Source organism: Molothrus ater, chromosome 17, assembly GCF_012460135.2.
Source record: "Molothrus ater isolate BHLD 08-10-18 breed brown headed cowbird chromosome 17, BPBGC_Mater_1.1, whole genome shotgun sequence".
Taxonomy (NCBI): Eukaryota; Metazoa; Chordata; class Aves; order Passeriformes; family Icteridae; genus Molothrus; species Molothrus ater.
This window is the reverse complement of record NC_050494.2, coordinates 4,005,519-4,029,497: the sequence shown is the minus strand read 5'-3', so window position 1 is coordinate 4,029,497 and position 23,979 is coordinate 4,005,519. Positions and strand designations below refer to the sequence as shown.

The 23,979-nt window shown below is 44.6% G+C and overlaps 1 protein-coding gene across 1 annotated transcript in view; it reads right to left on the bottom strand.

Annotated features, from left to right (window-relative positions):
- Positions 1–881: 881 nt before the first annotated feature.
- PTPRT (protein tyrosine phosphatase receptor type T) overlaps positions 882–23,979 on the bottom strand; it is a 483,954-nt gene continuing 460,856 nt past the window's right edge. Inside the window, 6 exon segments of the mRNA XM_036395864.2 lie at positions 882–7,634; positions 8,356–8,491; positions 9,422–9,585; positions 12,313–12,438; positions 16,214–16,345; positions 19,945–20,118. Coding sequence (XP_036251757.1) covers positions 7,581–7,634; positions 8,356–8,491; positions 9,422–9,585; positions 12,313–12,438; positions 16,214–16,345; positions 19,945–20,118 — 786 coding nt within the window. The 3' untranslated portion in view covers positions 882–7,580.

Sequence of the window (23,979 nt, the reverse complement as noted above, 5' to 3'; positions counted from 1 at the left end):
AGGGAGGGAATGGGAAGGGTAAAAGCCAGAAAGATTGTGGGTTGGGATAAAGACAGGGAAATCTAAAGCTGTGCAAGCAAGGAGAAAACTAAACAAGGAGTTCATTCCTCATTGCCATGGCTGGGCAGGTTCAACCATCCTCAGGAGAGCAGGGCCCCGTCACACTAATTGGTTACTTGGGAGGAAAAACACCATTTCTCCAAATATTCCCCTTTTCTTTCTTCCTACCCACTTCATGCACGATGTCACATGGTCTGGCACTTGGTTTTGGTCAGTTTGGGTCACCTGTCCTGGCTGTGTCTCCTCCCAGCCTCCAGCTGACTGTCTGAGGAAAGCCCTTGGCTCTGTGCAATCCCTGCTCAGCAGTAACAAAAATATCTGTATTATCAACCCTGTGTTCAGCACAAACCCAAACCCCAGCCCCAAACCAGCCTCTGGGAAGGGAATTAACTCTACCTCAGCTGAGCCAGCACAGTCCATCTGTAGAAACTACCAGAAAAATCTCAGGAACCTATCAGCAATTGTCATTCAGCACTGAGTACCAAGGAAACAATACAGTAATACCTGTTAGAGAGAAAAAGTTGCAAAAACATGCTTTGCTCTAATCCATGCTGCTAAGACTGTAATTTTCAAAACTACTTAGCTCACATCCACAGGCTTTCTGAGAGGACTGACACAAAATCTGCAGCTAGGCTGAAGTGCCTGCTGAATTCTCTTTTTTGCTCTTCATCTCCTGAATGACAACCATGATGCAAAGCCCATCACTGTGACAAGATGCTGGTCTTATTTTTTGTCATGCAATCACCCCATCATTTCCAGCAGTGCTGCTCACAATGCCTTGCCTCCTCTAAGTCCAAAGAAAAGGCACAAGTACAAGAGTCTCTTAGTAAAACATTAATCTCAGATCACAGATTTATTTTATGGATTTGCAACACAGCCCATATTACAAACATTGTCTGGGAACATTTACAAGAATAAATAAGATGGACTCGCAGTTGTAAAAAAAAGATTACACTTCACTGTAATGTACAGTCAAAAAATATATCTGATATTCATTGACTTGACATTATTTACCTTCCTTCTTTTAAGCTAGAAAGAAAAGACACTGAATGCACAGTGTTGAGAGTTTTGTATTTATATTTTTTTCCTTTTTTTTTTTTCATACGTGCTTTATCTATCAAACATCCAAACTGTACAAGTGAGTTTCACCAGTAATCCATAAAGGCCGAGGGGGAGCAGAGGGGGTGGCACCGCATCAGCAGAGACTCCTCTCATGCAGCACTCCTCCCTGCCCAAAAACACATCCAAGGAGCTGGGATGGCACACTGCTCAGCCAGAGGCAGCCACTGCCCTCTCAGGAGGGGACAAGGCTGGCAAGAAGCAATGCTGGCACATCTGGGTGCCCACAGGAGATTAAATCAGGGTGGGAGTGAATTTTGTCACTGCGGTTAGTCGGGCTGGGTTAAGGGGGGTGTTAAGGATGCAGCTCAAACTTTTGGCATAGAAGTACAGTGTTTAAATGCTGGCAATGCAAGAAAGGGCAAGAGGGGCAATGAGGGGGTAATTCCAGTTCTGCTCCAGGTACATGGAAGTCCAGCACATGAAGTTTGGTTTGACATGAAGTTTGCAATGTGAAACACTGAGCAGTGTTTGTCCTGGGGAGTCTCAGAGTACCTAAATTAATGAAAGCTTGTAAAGTGCTGGCCCCACTTCCTCTTCCATCCCCCAAAACATACTCCTTTCCATTATTTCACACAAAGAAGAGTTCCTGGGGATTTCCTCACTGAAAGATGATGTACTCACACAAGGAAATCCATCCAATGCAACACACTTGAGGTGTCTCACAGGGTGTCCCAAAGGGTGGCATTTCAGGGGAACAGATCTCCACTGAAACACTTCTGTGACAATTGCCTCCACTAAAGGAACCACTAATATCAGGACCAATCCTGATATTTCATAGATAGGTACCTCTTGGGAGGTACCTATATATGAAATATATAGGATTGGTCCCTAAGGGACATCAACAGCATCTTCACCCTGTACCTCCAGAGGGCCATGAACTGGCTCATGTTTATACTGCTCAGAAGCAGCTCATTGAATTAAATTCCAAGAAAAACCATTCTAGCTTGTTCTTTTCCCTTTTCATGCTTTTAAATTTTTTTTCCCCCTGCCAGGAAACACTATGGGAACACCAGCATCTGGCATTCAGTCTGCTGCATTAGTTTGTCTTTTAAGGCTCAGGTTGAAAACAGAACAGTGGTGGAAAATCTGCTGCATGAACTGGGATGAGGATGGAAAGACTGATTTAGATCCCTCATGTTTTTATAAACTGGAAAAGCTGCCAGGTTTTCACATTCTGCTAGTCCAACATTAAACTGTAGGATATTCTGAGCATAGTTTATTTTTTTTTTTTACAAGGGAAACTTTTAAAATATTTTAACACAGCAGTTAGTGGTTATAGACTAGAGGTCACTGGAAGTCAGCAATTTTTTGCCTCTTTTTTTTCTTTCCATCACACTCTGTACCACCAGGATTTGGTGGTATATGAAAATGTATGATTCTGCTTGACAGTTTGAGCAAATTGTACATTCTTCAAGTATGCATATGAGGGAGATGATTGATACCTTTTCCAAGTCAATGAACAGATAACACATGATGGATTTTCCTTGTGGTCCTTGCCAAAACGGCAGAAATTGGGCTTTGCTCGCTGTGCTGTTGGCTCACCCTCGAGGAAAAAGAGCTGGAGGTATTTTTGGGAGCAGGAAAAGAAAGAGCACTTGCATTGAAATTGTATATTATGTATGTATGGCTATAGAAGACTGCAATCTAAACAAGCAGGAGCACAGGAGGGTTATCAGAATCCTCATTGCTCACATCTTTCTCTCTGACTTAGCTGGCTCCTCCTGTTCCTCTATCTGGGCAGGGCAGCTGCAGTGCTTTGTTCTGCCCTCACACAGCAGGAATATGGAATTTTTGACCCAATGGCAGTGGTTACGCTGAATAAATGCTGCCACTTTTGCCACACAGTCCCTTATTTTTTCCTAAAAAAAAAATGGGGTTGACTGTCTTTTGTACACTTAACACAAATTAAAGATTGTCAAATGAAAATGCAGCAGTTTCACACCAAGGTTTTGAGATGCCCCTTTCAGTGGCTGGAGTGATCACAAAAATTAACTGTGCTGCCAACATCATGGAGTCGATTGCTCACATTTATTACAGGACAATGAAGTTTTCCAAGGGGAACTTTTCCACCACATTGCCCATCCAGGACCATGCCAGGACTGTGCACTGCTCTGTGACTTTACTGAAAATTCTGCAAGTGTGACAGATAGAAGCACCTCATATTTGAAGATTCCTCTCTTGAGCAAATCTTCTTTTATCTTTGTCCCTCAGGATTTATTCCCTCTGTCACACTCCGAGTGCTCCATCTCCACAGCAGGGAATGTGACATTATGTGTTTTTTATGATCTTGGCAGGAACTCAGGAGAGTGAGATGAGAGCAGCTGTGCAAGAATGAGAGAGAGAGAGCAAGGTGCAAATTTCCTACCTGTTTCAGGATCCATTTCTTTTGCCTTCTCCTCCAATATTTGGTTTCTCCCAAAGGAGATTTCTTCTCCTTCCCTTCTCTTCCTGATGGAAACTGCTTTAACTGCCTCCTGAACCACCTGCTGCAGGAGCCTCTCTCCTTCCTCTGACTCTACAGCACACCAAGAGCAGTGACCAGAAACCCCTGGCTTGAGATTCCCAAGGGAAATCCCACAAACTGCTGCTAAATGGCCTGTGGAAAGTAAATGGAAAAGCCACTCTAGCACCCACAGGCTTAAACTTACTACTGTGGGATCCATGTGGCTACTGGACTTTTTTTTTTCCCCACCAGGGAGTTTACACCTTCAGAATAAAAGGCCAGAAACTCCTGATAACCAGTGGAATTCATTGCTGCAGTTGCACCAATAATAATTTAAGATGTTGGTTACCCCTCTATGAGGTAGTGACCCCAAACCATCTGTTTCTACTTCCTTGTAATCCAGACCAAACTTTACACCAACTCTGTGCTATCACAAACAGTTCCCCCTCACCTCTGAAGGATGTCTCCATGGGAATAGGTTCATCTTCATTATGTCCATTCAAATATTGTCAATATGATATTTTTTTCCAGCCTAAGATTCAGTCACTGAGGAATTCACCTTTTTTTTACTGCACATTATCACTTTTCATCCACAGCAGGGGATGCTTAGGCTGAAAAGCTCACACTGACTATTAATCCTTCCAGGAGTGAGAAAACCTCCTTTATCTCATCTCATAATTCCTTTCTTTCCCCATGAAAACAAACCCATCACCCCATAATCTTGCTTCAAACACATTACCTACTTCACTATGGGCTGTTCTCTAGGGTTTAAACAACCTCAAGGTAATAAAGTGATTTAAAGTGAGCTTTTCCACACAATTGCCTTCATCATTAATTCACACTTGGCATATATGCACTGTGCAGGGAGGAACAGCATGAAGATCCCTGAGCCAACACAGACTGAAGCTGGGTCAGTCCCCCAAAAGCACTGTAACTGCAGGAATTTATAACAATTTGGCAACCCAATCTGCAGTGTCTGCTGAGCATCTTTCCATATGGGTTTTAGGCTGGACATTAGGAGGTTCACACACATGGTTGAGTGGCCACATAATAAGCTGTGACTAACAGTTGGGCTGTGGGAACCAACATTTGCATCGAGCTCCTACAAAATGTAAAATTTCGCTTAAATATCCTTCCCTGCAGTTTGTGCCAACAGCACTTGGCTTTTGCAGAGGGCTGAGCACACAGGGAGTTGCTGTGGGCCAGCTGATACAGGTACCTGACCCTTTAGTAGTGTTTTTCATACCATAAAACACATCCAAACCCACCTCCAGACCCTAAAGCACTGCACTGCCAGTGCTGCTCTGCTCATCCCACATGTCCTTCCCCTCACTCACACACCCCTCCTGTGGGCTTAACACTGGCATTTCAATCCACTTGCTTTCAAGTTAAGCCTAAATTACCTCCTACACTTCACACCTCAGTGATAGTGGCATTTCTTTACCTTCCTGTTCCCTTATCCCAGCTGTCACCCTTGGTGCTGGCTTCACTCCCCTAAGTCACGAGGGAGACCTGTCACTGTGCTGCCTTCTATGCAAAATTAACAGAATGCTAATTACTAATTAATATTTCCATAGTGTCCACAGGGAGTGGTTCCCCTTGGCTTTCTGGAGTCAGCAGAGTCAAAAACACTTTGCTGACTTATAGTTTCTTCATACCTAGGCAGTTGTTAAAAAATCCCATCCTGGGATTAGAATTCCCTCTTCCTATTTCTCTCCCAACACCTGACCTACACTGTTCCACCCAGCCACCTGTAATCAAAACACCAATATTTTTCTTTTCCTCTCACTTTTATCTCATAGTTTCACTTTGCCTTCTAGTTATTTTTCCTGCTGAATTGTGTTGTTGCATAAATAAAAAAAAAAAAAAAACCAAAACAATTCAGACCAGTCACTTGACAGCCCCAACTGGAACTAAAGTTGATTTCATGACTTTTTTGCAGGCAACAGAAAGGACCAACCAGAAACAACACAGAGGCTCCTGTGAGAAGGTGGTTCATGATCAGTTAAGACCTTCATGGTATTAAAACCAAGAATCCAAAGCTCCTTAGAGAAACCCCAGGTGGTTCAGCATCCTTCGCTTGTCAGGAGGGGTATTAATGAAACATCCTCCCCATGGCTGGTGCAGGTCCTGGTGGATGGCAGTGGTTTGGTTGGGTACTGGTTTGTGGCTGAGTTGAGAGCTGCCTTTGCCAGATTTCATTTCCACCCCTCCTGGTCAAGGTGAGGCTGTGACTATTGAAGTAAGAATGACCATGAAGTGGAGGTGCCTTTTGAATTCACAGACAGAATCAGCAAAATATTTTGAACTTCTGGCATGCTCTGTGCCAGGACAGACCTCCCACCAGCCTGATAAGAAAATTGGAGTTTCCTTCAACTCTTACCTTCAGTCTATCTTTTAGCAAGTTTGAATTTAGAGAACCTACACCCGAGAATCCATTTTACACACAGAGAAACCTCATATCCCACACCCTCAAGATAAATAAATGGCTAAATTGAAATACTAATTATTGTAAAACCTTGCTCATTCAATTATTTTTTTCCCCAAGATTACCCTGCAGACCTTAGCGATTAACTACTTAAACATACTTTTGCAGAAAAGCAATTTCTTGGCTGCTAAGAAGTCAGAATGAGGTCCACAACCAAGGCAAAACACATCTGGTGTTTGTTTCAGAGAAGGAGACTTGCACAGGCATTTTTGCAGAATAAAACAAAAGCTGTTTTGCTTAGGAAGAGAAGTTGCTGAGCTGGGCTAATGCTTCTCTTTACAGGTGTCAGAACAGGTTTCTGTGTATGTACATCACCTTTCCTACAGCTCCAATGGGTTACAACTTTGAAGCTTGTAGGGCTTGGAAATAGTGAGGAAATCTTGCCCAAACCCAATTTTAAGAACCTTCAGACTTTGAAACTCTTGAGCAGAAACTTTCTTTGCTGTCTGCCTGCACTGTGCCTGGTTCAGCAGGGTCCTGGAGTGACTAGGGGTCCTAAGTTCTACAGCAATACAAATAATAAATAAAAAATAGTCATACATTGTATATGAGCAATAATAACTACTTCATACCCTGTTTGTCAGAGACACACTGCACCCCAGCTAATACTTGGGAAATGTGGTAACCAAGTCACCAAAGTTGCCAGATGAATGCCATTTTTTTGATGCAAATATTTAACCTTCAGGTCCAAGTGGCTGGGAAACTCCTCAACAGCTTCACCAGCAGTGAAAGGACACAGATCAGAGGGATGGAACTGGGTCATGCACAGCCCTGAAGTTGAGCAGAAACTGTGAGGAAATATTTCTGTGGAGGCAGTGGATCCATGTACAGCTTCTCATCTCCACCATCTATTTTCATGTTTAAAGGGACTACATTTGGGAAGAGAATTCCAGCATAGTCTTTGTGTGTGTGTGTGTGTGTGTTGGCCTTTTCATTAGGAAAAACAAATAAAAGGAAACAGATAAGGTAGACAAACTGTAATGAAACATTTCATGTATCCCCTATGGCTATCTCATTTTTCCCAAATGACTGCTGCATGAAATTAAAAAATTAAAAGGCTGGGATTTGAGAACAAAATTATAAATTAAAAAGGAGACATTTAAAAGATAATTCCTAAGGGTTTCATTCCTTCCCCACTCTGCAGCAAGCAGAACAAAAACACAATCCAAAAGAGGAGAGAAGTCAGAGGGGATTAGAAAGTCCAGTCTTTCAGCCTGTCTCCATGTTGCTAATTTTTACAGTAAGTTATTTAAGAAGCAGTAGATGTTCCCATAGAAAGCAGGCAGCAGCACACACAGGCATCGCCTCCTCCTTCCAGCGAGGTCTCTGCAACCTCAGTCTCTTGCTGGGAAGGCAGGAGAAGTTTTCCTCCCCACACTTGTTACTGCCTTCCAGTGTGGGACAGGGGAGAAGCATCCACCAGAGTTTGGGGTCTGGCACATCGTGGGGTCCCCTCCCTTGGCTGGGCTAAAAGGAACTCAAGTATTCCAGTGCAACCTCGTATACAAATTTATACTGTTCCTGAAAGAGAGGACACAAAGGAATGGCATTAGGATGTGGGAAAATTCCTCAGAGCCTCGTTCTACAAGCAAAAATACCTCCTCCTCTTTCTTATACCCTTTGGCAGGAGCAGGCAAACACTGGTTGTGTTTCTGAGTGATCCTGAGCAAGCGTGGCTGGGAGATGGTGTCATCAAAGGCAGAGAAAAGCACTCAAAGAGACAGCCCCAGTCTGGACCATTCATTCTTTGCCTCCAGCCCTCACTGCACGTGTTGCTTTTGAGGCACGAGCTCAGAGTGATGGATGGAGATGACTGAATTCAGGACAGTTTAATCTCCTGGGCTGCATGGAGCCAGGCCTGAGGCTGGACTATTCTCCTTCCCTGGTTTCAAGATGTGTCACAGCACCCAGCACTGGGCTGGACAGGAGGACAATTCCCTGCATGGACAGGAGGACAAATCCCACTCTTCCCACAGCCATGGTGACAGCTCTGTGGGGTTTGACCGCCTGAGGCAGCTGGGCATGGGACACAGTGTCCATCACTCTGCCAGGGACATCCCTGTTCTCAGAAGGAGAAGCAGGAAGATTCACTGAACATGCTAAAACAGAACCAGTTTTAACTCTGGTGTCTTCATCTTCCCATTCATTATGATTCGTCCTGAACTAATTTTGACTTTTTTTTACCTATCCTGAAGTCCCTTGCACACACACTGGGTGGGGATTGAGCAGAAAGAAGCCTTACCAGTGACTCCACCATGTTGGATTTGTTATTCCGTAGCGTTTTCACTATGTGGAACACGTCGATGATGTTCTGCTGCTGGATCATCTCACACACACTGCAGATGGCACAGAAGGTGCCGCTGCGGCCGCCACCGTTCCTGGCAGGGGGACAAAACAGGGCAAGGAGGGGCTGGTGAGGATGGGGGAAGGACAGCACACACAGCTCACAGCCCATGGACAGGTCGCTAACAGAGAGATTCCTTCACATGGAAGGTCTCTGATGTAAGGGCTGATGCTCAAGGGCTTGTGTGCCTAAAGGGGCTCCAAGAGAGCTGGAGGAGGGCTTTGGACAAGGGCATGGAGTGACAGGACACAGGGAATGGCTTCCCACTGCCAGAGGGCAGGGATAGATGGGATATTGGGAAGGAATCCTTCCCTGTGAGGGGGGTGAGGCTCTGGCACAGGGTGCCCAGAGAAGCTGTGGCTGCCCCTGGATCCCTGGAAGTGTCCAAGGCCAGGTTGGACAGGGCTTGGAGCAGCCTGGAGTAGTGGAAGGTGTCCACTAGAACTGAGTGGTGTTTGGGGTCCTTCCAACCCAAACCATTCTGTGAGTCTGTGGGAGTGGAGACCTGTAGAACTGGGGCAGGGATAGAAGGACTAAGGGATAAGGGGAGCTTCCCGGTCCCCCTGGAGTAGGGGACAGGGGAGCTCAGGGGCTGCAGTGCTGCAAACCCCTGCTCTGGGCTCACAGGAGCTCTGTGCTCAAAGCTGGGTACATGGCAGGGCTGCCTCAGCTCTGTCTGTGCTACAGACATGAGACCTGCAACATACCAGGGCTCTTGGAGCTATCTCTCACTGCAATCAGCAAAATCCCTGGGCCAGGACACGATAATGCAATACAATATTCAACTTGAAGTGATCATTATAAATGTAGCTAGTACATGAAGTCATAAATGAAATAGAAGCGTGTGAATTTAGTAGCATGAATGTACTTTAACTCCATTCCCCCCAGCTGAAGCCTGGCAAACCACCAGATTTCCACAACCCACAGCACGTGAGGCTACAGACATCTCCCAGCCCTTACTTACAGGCAGTGGACCACGGTGCGCCCGTCTCTGCCATCGTACTGCTCCTGCCACTTCTCCAGCCTCCTGACCACCTTGAGCAGGGAGCGCTTGGAGGGAGGGGTGTCCCTGTAGGCCGGCCAGCCGATGTACTGCAGGTGCTGCACGATGCGGTACCCGTCCTGCGGCTGCAACACAGAGCTGCTCAGGGGCCAGCCAGGGGCGGGCAGGGCTGGCAGGGTCAGCATCCAGCCTCACTTCATGGCAGAATGATTAGGATTCTATGCAAGTGCTGTTATTTTTTTATTTTGTTAAGAGCTCTGGGTGTCAGGGGTACTGTCGGAACCCAGGGAATTCCTCTCATGTCACAGACATCTTTTATGAAAAATCCTTTCTTTAGGATTTTTCCTCTTGAGAAGCTGAGAGACTTCAAGAACAAAATGTAAACAATGGTTATGTGCTGCTGTGGAATGCAACAAGTAGATCTTTGATTGGCCTATGTTAGTTGTTTCTAATTAATGGCCAATCACAGTGAGCTGGCTCGGACAGAAAGTTCGAGCCACAAGCCTTTGTTATCATTCTTTCCTATTCTATTCTTAGCCAGCCTTCTGATAAAATCCTGTCTTCTATTCTTTTAGTATAGTTTTAATATAATATATATCATAAAATAATAAATCAAGCCTTCTGAAACATAAAGTCAAATCCTCGTCTCTTCCCTCATCCTAAGACCCCTGTGAACATGGTCACACTCTCATTGTAAATCAAAGGCGACTCTGACAAAGGGGAGAGAGAATTATGCATCTGACTCCATCATCAGAAGGCCAGTTAATTACTTATACTGTACTATGTACATTGTATCTAAACTGAATCTGCCATGCCCTCACTCTTGCTCACACTGCACTCATCTCTGATTCTCTCTCCTGTGGCAGTCCCACACACACACACACACACACACACACGCTTCTTGGCCCTGACAGGGCAAGGGAACAAAACATCCTCACTTTGGGTAAACAATCTCCATATTGCATTCTACTTTAGCACAACACAGGCACAGCAAGCGAGATAAGAATTGTGTTTTCCTTCTCTGCTTGAGTCTCACAGCTTCTCTCTGTTCAGAGGGCTGTGAATACCACACCTCTGGCTGCCCTGGAGGACTTGAGACCCTGTCCAGGGGGCTCAGAGACCTTGGCACAGAGCCCAAGACACCTGTGACTTTGATTTTGACCCATGGAGCAAATTACCACTTTCATATGAAGAATTACAAGTCAAGAGAGTTTAAGTAGAATAATAGTTAGTTTGTCACGGGATGAAACATAGATTTTTGAGGTTTTTAGAATGGGGGCTCAGGGTCCCAAGAAGGAGGAATTTGGGCATGCCCTGACCTTCTTCTTTCTTCTTCCTGGCCTCCATGTTCCAGGTGATGTTGGCACTTTTGATTGGTTTAAGGTAGAAACTCACTGTCTAACACAGGTGATAGGCATTGGGAAGGTATGGTAAATAATGTGCATGTAGTTTTTAGTATAAAAAGATAACACCAGTGTGCTGCAACCAGACCTGCCAGACAGACCTCAGTGAAAGAATGTTATAGATAAAAAATAATAAACAACCTTGAGAATGAGAAAGAAGAATTCTGACTCCTTCTTCAACTGCTGGGCTGGGAAAAAGAGGCTTGTACATATCTCTGAGTCACTGTGACCAGCAGAGATTCTGAGAGGGTACCCAAACCCAACTCTGGCTCCAACATGGTTTCGGGCCGAGCATGTTTTATATTCTATCGTTATATCACTTACATATTAATTATCAAACTTACGTTGTTCTATTTTATACATTGATTTCATCCAAGCATGGATTTCTTGTGATCCCCCCTCAAACCCCTAACATAGTTTCTCATGATTCTTTAACAATAATTCTATCTAATCACATCTAACAAGTATATCATTTATCATATACTGACTACACAGGCGCAGTTTCACATGATCTAGCAAATACAAGGCCCAACATTTCCCAGGGCCTACTTCCAGGCCTAAGCCTGTATCCATGAGCCAGCTCCATCTGAGAGCACAGAGCCTTGCTCTGACCAGCTTTATCACCCCCAGGCTCTCCCTGGGACACAGGAAGGTGTCTGATATCCAACCAGTTTATCAGTTTTTGTGCTGGACCACAAGGTTGCCTCTGCAGTGCCACACCTGAACGGCTGCACAGGCTCTGACCATGCAGACACTGATGGGTTACACTGCATGGAAATATAATTTGCAGAGCCTGCTTCCATTTCTGACAAGAAAAAAAACGAAAGAGGAACAACAAAGGAAACATAATCAATCTGGGAAACGACTAATGAGAGAAAAATCCTCTGCTGAAGCCCTATCCTGCAGCCCTGAAGCTGGATTGCCAAGGCTCAGTGTGCAGATAAACTTTGTTTCTATCATTTCAGCTGTCCTGGGGCTGAGGGACACAGACAAAGAGCTGCTTACAGAAATGGCAGTTGCTTATTTATAGGGAAAGCAGTGGCAGTTGGGAATCCCAGTCTAGCCAGTAAACATTGCATCTGTCTTCAGAGATGCTGCCTGGGAGCTGACAGATGGAGAGCTGCTGACACCATCCCAGTTTATTTCCTGCAATACTGATGGCTTTATATTGGCTACTAAGTGATGAATTGTTCTCAAATACACACAGAAAAATGCTCACCATTTAAATACAGATTTTCAGCTCATATCATCCACTTGCTGCCTTCAGCCAAGAGTCCTTTAGCAATGCAGGCTGATTAAATGTTAATTAAAGGAAGTAGCTGCAGTGGAATTTCATTCCTAGGTGAGAGATTCTGCATCTCTAAACCACAAGCCTTGGTTCTGCCTCTTCCTTGAGCCAAAATGTGGTTTTGAGAATAACTAGGGAATGGAGTATTTCTGCTCTCTTACCCTGGCCATGTTGCAAATCCGGAATATCCTGTTGATGATATCTTCATCAATATCTGCTGAAACAAACTCCACCTGGATTGGGCCATAACAACAGGATGTCTTCTCTGGCCAGTACTGCATGCAGAGCTAGGAAAAAACACAACACCAAACAGAAATCTTAATTATTAACATATCAAATCATTTTGGATCTATAACCAGCTCAAAATCCATCACCAATTTGTGTATCGTGGCTTTGTTCAGACAAGATCTCATTCTAGCTTAGTAAAACATTTTATATCTTGAATATAAAGAAAAAAGAATGTATTTTAGGGCCTGGAATTTTCTTCCTCCTTATTTTTGTACGAACACAGTTTGGAAGTGATTGGATTCTGGGTCTAGAGGTGCAGAAAGGTGGCTGACAAATGAAGCTTCTGTAAAGGCAGAGATTTAACAGGAACATTGAAAGATTAGTGTCTGCAGATAAATTTAATAGGAACCATAGAGATCTGGTAAAAATGAGGAAATAATACAGGCACCAAGAAAATTAATCTTAATTCAAACAAACTGGAATTTCTTTCTTTCTGTAAGATGAACTTTTTAGTTTTCTGGCTCTACCAGTGAGCAGGAGAAGGAGACTGAGTTTGTTCTGAAAGCACAAGAGCTGCTCTGGTTTCAGGGTGAACCACAACTGCACCTCTGAAGCTTGTGAAGCAGGCTGGGAGTCTTTTTCTTGTGCTGACATTACCGAGTTGAAAGGACAAAAACCACCCTGTGCACACAAATTACAATCTAAGGATTTTAAATCCGGCTGGAAATAGATCGTGGCACAAAAATATTTTGCATGAGATCTCATTAGCAGTTTCTGCTAAGATTGTATTTCTTTGTGGCTTTTTTTTTTCCTTCCTATTTTCAAGTGTAATTTTGTACAAGTTTTGAAACCCCCAGATGCTCATTTGAACTTGATCTCCAGCTTTTCAAGTTCAATCACTGCCAGCAACAACGTGGAGTGTGTGCATGTGGCTGCATTAATTCTGCACTCCTGTTCTTCCTTTGATCATACAGGATTGAAATTGGGTGGGATATTCACACAATCTTATGCATCTTTGCCCTTGTTAGTTTTTCAAGATTAAGCAAGCCAGCCAAGACCACACAAGCAAGTCCTTTGAAGGGTTTCTTTACTCTTCCTTCAGACTTTCAAGCTGCCTAGTGATCTCCTCTCAAAGCATCTGTCCCTCAGGCAGGGAGATGTGAGCTGAGCTGAGCTTTGGCAAACAACCTCAAGGTGCAGTGGAAAGCAGAAAAAGATGAAACCTTTCCTTGGGATGGAAAATTTGCAGGTGGGTGAATGGCCACCTCTCCAAACACACAGGTGTGTACTGTGCTGAACACTGCCTGCTGTGTGCTCTGACCTCCACAGGGCTTTATTTGCCTTTTCCCAGTACTCAGGGCACAGCCTGGGATCAAACACTGATGGACAGACAGGGAATGACAATACTGTCATGCAAGGACAGTGCAGACACAGTGCCAAGTCCTCTTCCATAAAACTCCTCTCCACAATGGATCTGATGATCTGCTGGAGGGTAGGAAGGACCTGCAGAGAGATCTGGATTGATGGGCTTGAGGCTGCTCAATCTCACGATGGTTGTGTATGGTCTGAAGGGCAGCAGAGCTGGGCAAGGGTCTGGAGCCCCCAGGAGGGGCTGAGGGAGCTGGGAAAGGGGCTCAGCCTGGAGAAAAGGAGGCTCAGGGGGGAAACCCTCTCACACTGCACAAATCCCTGAGTGTGGGCTCTCTTCCCAAGGAACAAGGGACAGGATGAGAGGAAACAGCTTCAAACTGTGCCAGGGGAAGCTGAGATTGGCTATTAGGGAAAATTTCTTCACTGAAAGGGTGGTCAAGCAATGGAACAGCTGTCCAGAGCAGTGGTGGAATCACCATCCCTGGAGAGATTTAAAAGACATGTAGATGCTGCACTTGGGGACATAGATAAGTGGCGGCCTTGGCAATGCTGAGGTAACAGTTGGATTCAATCAGCTTAGAGGTCTTTTCCACCCCAAATGATTCTGTGATATCAAACTGTCTCACGGTGTCCTGGTAGCTCATAAAATACAAACTTTCAAATCCTCCTTAACTTCCAGTGCCACCTGGGTGTTCTGGCATTGGCTGCACTTTCGAGGGAGGTGACACCGTGCTACAGAAACTGTCAAAGTGACTTCATGCACTGCCAAATCCCCTCTTCTGTGCCTACAGACCACATCATAGCAGCAAAACTTTGCTAGGAAAAAAAAAAAAAATCGAAGCTTTGTGAAAGATAGTCACAAGAATAATGCTGGCTGGGGCTGAAAGGTTTGTGTTTTCCCAGAAGTGAGTGTGAGAAAGTGTGTCATTTCCAGAAAAAGATGGGTTGTGCTTTGAAGTGTCAGGAAAAAAAAAGGTGACATTTGTCTCTGGATTCAATGCCAAGATGCAGAGTCAAGGAGATGGAAGAGGAAAACAGAAGATACAGAGAACCTCTGGCTCCTCACAGAGTGGTGGGACCCTGTAGGGCACAGGAGAGCCCAGGCTGAACAGAGCTGTCACTGGGGCTGGAATGGAATCCCACTGAGCTCCCCTTGATGGGACACCCCCTTAAGGACTGGGGTGATTGGCTTCTCCAGCACCATCCACAAAAGAGACCAACAATTCAGTGCCTGCAAGTGTGGTAAGACAAATGGAAGAGACAAATGAAAAATGAATCCATGAAGTACCAACTGTTGAGGGTTCCTCTCATTGAACAAGGGCTGTAATGGGTGAATTAACCATGCCAAATGTACTCTCCACACAAACTGCATGATTACACCTTTTTGAAAGCTGTTCTCCTCCTCTGCCACTCATCAGCAAGGTGGCTGGAGACACCAGGGCAGGAGGAATGGCAAAAGCTCCTCCCTGGCAAGCTCAAATGCTGAAAATAATGCTGTGTCCACTAGCCAAAACCCAACATGGAATTAAAAAGGAAAAGAAAAAGAGATAAAAGGACTACATTATCCTCAAACTGTGCAAAGCACATTTCTCAGTATTACAGAACCATACTGGAAATCTCAGGGGAAAGATCCTTCAAATTACTTCAGGTCTCTTGGTTTTATTCTTCTGGAAATGCCATGTGAAAAAGGCAAACATGAAGCACCCTGGGGCTGTGGTAGGGAGCATTTTCCTGAACCAAACAGAGACAAAAATATGAAAGGGGAGAAAGTGGGTTTGGGAGGGAAATTTTGGCCTACAAACACAAAGTAATTCTGTAATATATAAAGTATGTATATAAAACTTTTTGATACTCTGAACTATATTTTACCTAATTTTATATCAAAGTATTTATATAATAAATGGGGAGACTTTATAGCATCTTTCCAGCACATAAAAGGAGCTTACAGGAAGGCTGGAGGAGGACTTTCCAGAAGGGTGCGGAGTGATAGGAAAAAGGGGAATAGCATTAAGCTGAAGGAGGGCAGATTAGAAGGGATATCAGGAAGAAATTCCTCCCTGTGAGGATGGTGAGGCCCTGGTACAGGTTTCCAGAGAAGCTGTGAGTGCCCCACCCCTGGAAGTGTCCAAGGCCAGGTTGGATGGGGTTTGGAGCAACCTGGGATAGTGGAAGGTGACCCTGCCATGGCAGGGGGTTGAAGTATCATGGTCTTTAAGGTCCCTTCACAACCAAACCCTTCTATGATCCCTGTTAATTACAATAAGAATTAGCTTACAAAGAGCCAGGCAAATGGACTTATTCTCCATTAAAACCCCAAAACATCACCTATAACTTTCCAGCTCCCCCTCATTTATTTACTGGGGTGGGAGAGCACCCACCCCAATAAAATGGCAACAGGGACTCCCTGCAGACCTGGATTTGAGAAGGGAGTGAATGAAGAGCCAGGAATGAAGAGCCACTCACCTGTGCTGCATCCATCTCGTTGAGCATCACCACGGAGGAGCAGTTGTAATCAAACACCAGCCTCCAGAAGTCTGTGATGGTGTTGGGCAAGGGGTGCTGGGTGACAATGAAGGCAGCAGGCTGCTTGTGGCTCTAACAAAAGAGTAAGATTAGTTAAAAAAAATAAAAAAAAAATCAATCAACTTTTATTCAAAGGAATATTATGCCCGGGAGGCTGTGGGGAGGCAGTGTGAGCCATTTAACCAGATTATACAAATCACATCTCCTGCTCCTTGTTATCGCCCCACAATGAATGAACGCCTCGTAATGGGATTCTTTTGCTCCCAATAAAGACATTTCATTAAAGAAGTGTCACAAGAGCAGAGATTACCCAAATCAATTATTTATATTTTGAGACTCAGCAAATAATGCTAATTCTGACTATTACTACTACTACTACGACTATCAGGAATATTAATAATTGCAAGGAAAACAGCTGGAAGCAAATGTTCTCCTCTGTGCTGCAGTGGCCTCGAGGAGCTCCAGAAGGGATTAGCCCTGTCTGCTGGGGATGCCTGGGGGTGCAGTGTGACAGAGGTGGCACGCTTGGATCCCAGCCATCCTTTGTGGGGCAGCATTCAGAGCCTGTGACATTGGCATTTAATTTCTGCTGTTATTCTTTCACCTCAAAAAGGCCCTCTCACCTCAGTCTCCCTAAGCACGAGGGGGTGGAGCTGTGCTCCCAACCTCTGCAGGGCTGAGTTAATGAATGTTTGGGATGAAAGGCAACAAGCTGAAAACTTTATCGCTTCCCAACCACGGCAGGCAAGGCTTAAATGAGCCTGGAAACTGCACAGTCCTTTGTGCTGTACATCTGTGAAGCAGACTTGACTCAAAAGGCACACTAATTCTGGAGTAAAAAAAAAAACCCAACAAAATAGCACAAAGAAACCCTCCAGTGGAATAAAATTTTGGATTTTAAGTGAAGAAATAATAAAATCCTGAAGTATGAAGCTGCCCATTGTGGGGGTTTGCCTTTTCTCCTCCATGTGAGGCAGATGTGGGTGGAAATGCTGGCCAGGCCATGCTGGGAAAAAGGGGTTTCTGAGTGTGCACGTGTGAGGAGGGCGATGGGAAGTGATGTACAGAGAAGGAAAACAAAATGATTTCTTGGGAAATTTTCATCTAGAACGGACTTTTGTCTTTTTCCCCACTCTGCATTCCACATCTAGAAACACCAGAATTGGTCAAAAAGTTGTGAAATACAAAACCAGTGGTGGCAGCAGAGTGGCAAATAACATACCGAGGTTTATCTCTTAATTAAACACCAGAATGCTCCTGCTACGGTTTTTTCATGGTGTGCCAGTGAAAATCTAGCTAAACTCTTGGCTGAAGGTCATCTGTGCCTGTGGGGTTTGCCTCTAGGAGAAACAGAAACCCTGCCCAGCTCCTTGCTACAGGTGAGGAACCAGGTTCACTGTCCTGTTTCAGAGGGAAGGTGACGCAGAGGTGTGAGTTACTCATGCAAGAGAACATGTGTGGGATTATGGGGCAATGATGATGTTAGGGACACATAAATTCATGTTTTTCTCCAAGCCCCATGGATTAAACACAAATCTATCATCCCTTCTTCACGACTTGACTCATGATGTGACTTAAGTCTCTTAAAGATTATGTTCAGTTGTTTTAGGGGAGGGTGAGGGACAGTCTTGCTCCTTTCAGGGCAATATGGGATGGATGGAAGTTGTCCTCTAAAAGTCCCTGCTCAGTACAAGACTTCATACCTCAGCAAGAACAGCTATGAAAATGTAGGATTCTGGCTGTTCCCCTCTGATTATTTTTGTCTCCAAAAGTTCCTGAATCCTTTATGGAAAGATAAAGGAGAGCCAGAGAACATCACAGTGGCTGAATTTCAATGACAGGTGAAAAATTGCTTTGCACTAAACAAAAATTAATCCACTGGAATTTTGCGGGGAAGGATCCAAATATTTGCAAAGTGATTTAAGGTAATAAGGGCTGAAATGTACACACATTCCCAATCCCTAAGAAACCAAAGACTGGATTGTGCTTCTGCAGATGTGCAAAACCACTAAACACACGTTAAAAAAAACAAGTTTCCTTAGGCATGTTTGCAATGAAAACATCACAATCTTGCTGAAAAAATCTAAAATGAATTCTGTGACCATTTGACTGAATATCTTAAATGCAAGAGTATCACTGTTTCCCAAAGATTGAAGAACAAACAAAATTAAAAAACAGAGACCCTGCTGCTGCCAGGGAAAAAATGATGGCATTTCACCCTGGATCATATTTACACATACTCCAACTGCAATAATTAGTGGCTTTAAAGACATCTGTGTCCAAAGGCAGCACAGCAAAAAGAAGCCATCAACATAATTCATCCTCCATAAATGACCCGTGCTGTGAGATTCCAGGCTATAAACAAAGCGAGGGAAAACGCCTTTGGACAGAGTCACATCAGCTCAACTCACATCCTTTAGCCTGAAAATATTTTGCACATTTGATCCCTGCACTCCCACATTCTTAACTGCATAAGATCATATCAATCACTTGCTCCACACAGCAAATTATCCTTGTCAAACAGCTGACCTGGCAAACATTTCTCTTCCCAATGGATACCAAACTGATGTATGGGAAGAGCTGTCCCCCGAATTTCTGTGTATCTACCTTTCTGTGATCCAGCCTCAGACTGCACAATGAGGAATGCCTTTGCAAAAATTTTCTACCAATGTGGTGCAGCACTAGGGTGTGTGATCACAGAATAACAGCATGCAAGAGAATATGCTGGGCTGGAATGGACCCTCAAGGATCATGGAGCCCAACTCCTGGCCCGGCACAGCACAATCCCCAAAAGTGCCCAAAAGTATTATCTGAAAGCCTCTTGAACTCTGTCAGGGTGGTGCTGTGACCACTTCTCTGGGATAACCATATTCTGGAGGACATATTTTGGTGACAAAGAAAAAATTCAGGCACTTTGCCTGATTTGGAGATACCAGACTCAGAAATTACAGCTGAATAAGTTTTTTTTTCTTTAGATCCATTCTCCCAGAATGCTGGAACTCAGGACATCCCTCTGGCTGTCCTGGATTGCCAGAACCCCTGCCAGGGGGCTCAGAGACCCTGGCACAGAGCCCAAGACACCTGTCTTGATTTTGATTATGACCCATGGAAAAAAATTACCAACCTTACATGAGGATCTGCAAGCCACTAAATTCTAAGTGGAGTAATAGTTAGTCTGTCACGGGATGAAAAATAGATTTTTTTGGTGTTTTTAGAATGGGAGTTCAAGAGGCAAGATGGAGGAATCTGGGCATGTTCTGTCTTTCTCCTTCTTCTTGGCCTCCATCTTCTGCTGTGATGTTGGCACTTTTGGATTGGTTTAGAGTAGAAGTTCACTGTCTAACATAGGTGATAGGCATTGGGAAGTTATGGTAAATAATGTACATGTAGTTTTTAGTATAAAAAGATAACACCAGAGTGCCTCTGTCTGACCTGCTGAACGGACCTCAGCAGGCCAGGAGAAAGAATTTTATAGCTAAGAAACAATAAACAACCTTGAGACCGAGAACTGAAGAGCTCTGACTCCTTCTTCAACTGCTGGGCTGGGAAAAGAAACTTTCTAACACATCTTGGGGTCACTGTGAGCAGCGGAAACCCCGAGACCAGAAAAGCATCATGAGAGGGAATAAACCCACGGCAGGCCGTGCTGGGTGTGCCAGAGCAGTGCTTACATCCATGAGTGCAGCATTGATGTAGTTGCTGGACTCGCCATCCACGGAGATGAGGAAGGGCAGGCAGCGGTCCAGGGGCAGCACGTCCATGCAGCGGTTCTTGTCGTGGTTGCGCGGCAGCAGCCCGATGCTGCAGTCCTCCGGCCGCACCCGCGGCGTCACGATGTTCAGGGTCTGGGCAGGGAGAGGGCAAACAAGGATACAAACAGGCTGAGTGCCTTGCAGCTCACTTCCAAGAGTCACAGAATGACCAGGTTGGAAGAGACCTTCAAGATCATCGAGTCCAACCCAGCCCCAACACCCCAAGTAAACCCTGGCACCCAGTGCCACGTCCTGTTGGAACCCAGGAAATTCCTCTGGCTGCCCCTGGAGGACTCGAGCCCCTGCCCAGGGGGCTCAGACACCCTGGCACAGAGCCCAAGACCCCTGTGCCCTTGATCCTGACCCATGGAAAAACAATTACCAACCTTTATATGAAGAATTACAAGTCAAAAGAGTTTAAGTAGAATGACAGTGAATTTATCACAGGGTGAAAAATAGATTTTTTTGGGGTTTTTAGAATGGGGGCTCGGGGCAAGATGGAGGAATCTTGGTGTGTCTAGCTTTTCTCCTTCTTCTTCTTGGCCTCCATCTTCTGCTGTGATGTTGGCACTTTTGGATTGGTTTAGAGTAGAAGCTCACTGTCTAACATAGGTGATAGGCATTGGGAAGTTATGGTAAATAACGTATACGTAGTTTTTAGTGTAAAAAGATAACACCAGAGTGCCTCTGTCTGACCTGCTGAATAGACCTCAGCAGGCTAGGAGAACGAATTTTATAGATAAGAAACAATAAACAACCTTGAGAACGAGAACTGAAGAGCTCTGACTCCTTCTTCAACTGCTGGGCTGGGAAAAGAGATTTTCTAACACATCTCGGGGTCACTGTGAGCAGCAAAAGCCCTGAGAACATCCAGACTTTGTTAAACACACCCAGGGATGGTGACTCCACCACCTCCCCAGGACTTTATCACTCTTTCCATGAAAAACTTTTTCCTAATATCCAACCTATATTTCCCTTGGTGCAGCTTGAGGCTGTGTGCTCTGGTTCTGTCAGTTGCTGCCATATGCACAATATGTTTGTTTTAAAGGGACTCAGAGCAGCAGAGCTTTGGCTGCTGCATATAGGTAAAAAACTTATAAAATAAGGGCCTTGTTAACCTTTTAAATTCGTGGCTCAGGCCTGCTACTTCAGCTAAGCAGAAAAGGGCTGTGGGAAAGCGACTCAGCTGAATTAGAGGTAGAAAAACAAGTTATAGAACCATCACGTACTCACATGGTGGTTTATGGTGGTTGGTTGAATTACATTTGTTGTGCTTAAATGGGATGTAACTGATTACAGGGTAAATGCTTAAAAAGGCCTGGTTTTTGCAATAAAGGGCTCTCCTTTGCACCTGTGTTACTCAGCTTCAGAACATTTGGCATCCTAGAGATAAAAATGAAGAAGCACTTAAGAGCTTGTGGCTGTTGTAACATGTAGTGTTTTGCAGATTGTCCTGAGGAACTCTCCCAAACGTTGTTAGCTCTGGCAAAAACTGAAAGCACTCTAAACCTCCCAAACATTTCCAGCTCTAAACCCACAGAGCAGCTAGATAACATTCCTGCTCTTTCCTAGAGGTTGGAAATGGGTGTCACAGATATAAGATGCAACTCTGAGCTGGTGATGGAGTGAAACCTCCTCCTGTTTCTACCATCCTTAGGATGGAAGCACAAATCCTTCCCCTCTTCAGGTGGGTCCTATGCAGGTGTACCCTGAGCATTGACCACCCAGCAGGTCAGACTGCTCTGAGCCTCTGGTGATTCCTCAAACTACTGACTTATCTTACAAAAACCTAAGATAAAATGTCATTTTGAGGTTTTTTAACAGAAAAGTCTATTTGTTTTATATATTACTTAGATTGCTAGTTTCCTTTTGAAGTGACACATAGGATGCTTCACTTACAAAGTCATACCTAATCTCTGGGGCCTTGCTGTCAGTCTTTGACTGCTATCTGCCTTTTCCACAGCTTGACAGACTGTGTTTCTTTAAATCTATTTTACTTTTGTGTTCCCCATTGTGGAGGACTCCTGACAAACCAGTCCAGGTTGGTCAGCAAGGATCAAAACTCAGAAATCAAAGTGAATGCATCTTAGCACCAGTGCTTAAGTGGTGATAGATCAATGGCTGTCTGATGCCATTGTATTTCCATTTTTGCATCTCCCCTTCCTGAGCAAAGTCCATGGAGTCCAACAGTGAACTCCCTGTAGCCAGAAGAATACAAAATATTTAGGGGCCAATAAAACAAATCAAAAAAAAAAACCTTATGAAGAGCTGGACTTCTGCCACAGAGAGGTTATGAATGAAGAAAAGAGGAAGGTCAAACAATCCAAGATAAAAGAATGTGTCAAAGTTAAAAACTTGAAATAATATAGTTGCTCTAAATTATTCAGGTTCTACATTGCCTGCAGATGGAAAGCAGGGAGTCTGGCTGGGGAAACAACATGAAATCTCAGATCTCTGACAGTGCAGATAATCAGGCAGGTGACTTGCTAGTGATTTACTCATGCCTGTTTTATGCTGCTCCCCTCTCTCCCTTGTTCCTGTACTGATTCAAATTACAAAAACTCTCCAGAGTGAGCTTTGTGTGTCCAGACAACATGTAGAGCATGAGAAATACATCCAGCCTTACCTCAGGGCCAGTGGGACCTAAATACCACAAACTGCAAGCACAGATCTATAGTTATATCAACTGGTTGCTAAAGATTGCAGCAGAGATACCAGCTTTTGCATTAAATCCAGACAATCAGGGCTGAGGAACGCTCTGAGCCAAAATCTTGTAAAAATAGATTCTACAACAAGACAGACACTGAACCTCTTATGCAAAGCACAGTGGAGCAGTTCCTTCCCACAGGAGCTGCCAGCCCCTGGCAGCTCAAAAGAACAAGCACAGAGGTGACAAATCCTGTCTCATATCATGACAAAATACACCCAGCAAGCGGTGGCTGGTTTTTTAATAGTGTTTTTTTTAACAGCATTTGATGAAGTTCGGCTCTAGCTCCTTCATGTCAAACCAGAAACACTTTTACAGGCCTGCTATCACTTGATAGAACCAGATCTTTTTTAAATTGAGCTGCCATCAGTTGGGATCCACATTCTTTATCTCACTGTACCAACCCTGATGATTCCCTGTAAGGCTTCAGATAAAAGACACACAATTCTCCCTTTACATAGAGAGGGAGGAAAAGAGACCTCTGACTCAGGCTGGGGATCCCAAAAGACACTTTCCTGGGAGAGGAAAAGCAATTAAAGCAAATCTCCATCTTTTTACTCTGACTGTGAGTGGCCTCAACAAACAGTAGATGTCTCTTTCTTTACCATCAAACTCACCTTGCTCCAAATTCCCCATAGTCTTGTTTTTTTCCCTACAATGATGACGGCTCAAAATTATAGATCCACAGAATGTTTTGGTTTGGAAGAGATTTTAAAGCCCATCCATTCTGTCATGGCAGGGACACCTTCCACTGTCCCAGGCTGCTCCAAGCCCTGTCCAGCCTGGCCTTGGGCACTGCCAGGGATCCAGGGGCAGCCCCAGCTGCTCTGGGCACCCTGTGCCAGGGCCTCAGCACCCTCACAGTAAAGAATTACAGATTCATGGGGAATAAGACAGGAAAACTTAGCTCAGTGTTCAGAATTCTGGGTGAATTCTCCGCTTTGTGAGAGGAAACAACTGCACAGGGCCCATGGCTGGAGTGTCTCAAGCCCATCTACCAGGGTGGGATAAGCAACAGGGACAGGAAACAAAGGAGGGGCCCCTATTTTGTTGCCTGCCCGGGCAAAGAGCACTAATGGAGCACTTGTGAGTTTTGCTGTCCATTATTTTGGGTCTCATCACCAGGTACCTGGCAAAACATCTGCAGTGAACTGAGGGATTCATTCACATTTAATTGAAAATTAGCAATAGCCAAAATAATGCTCACTGAGCTCCCTCTCTCTCCTGTGTGGAAAGTTGTCAACAAG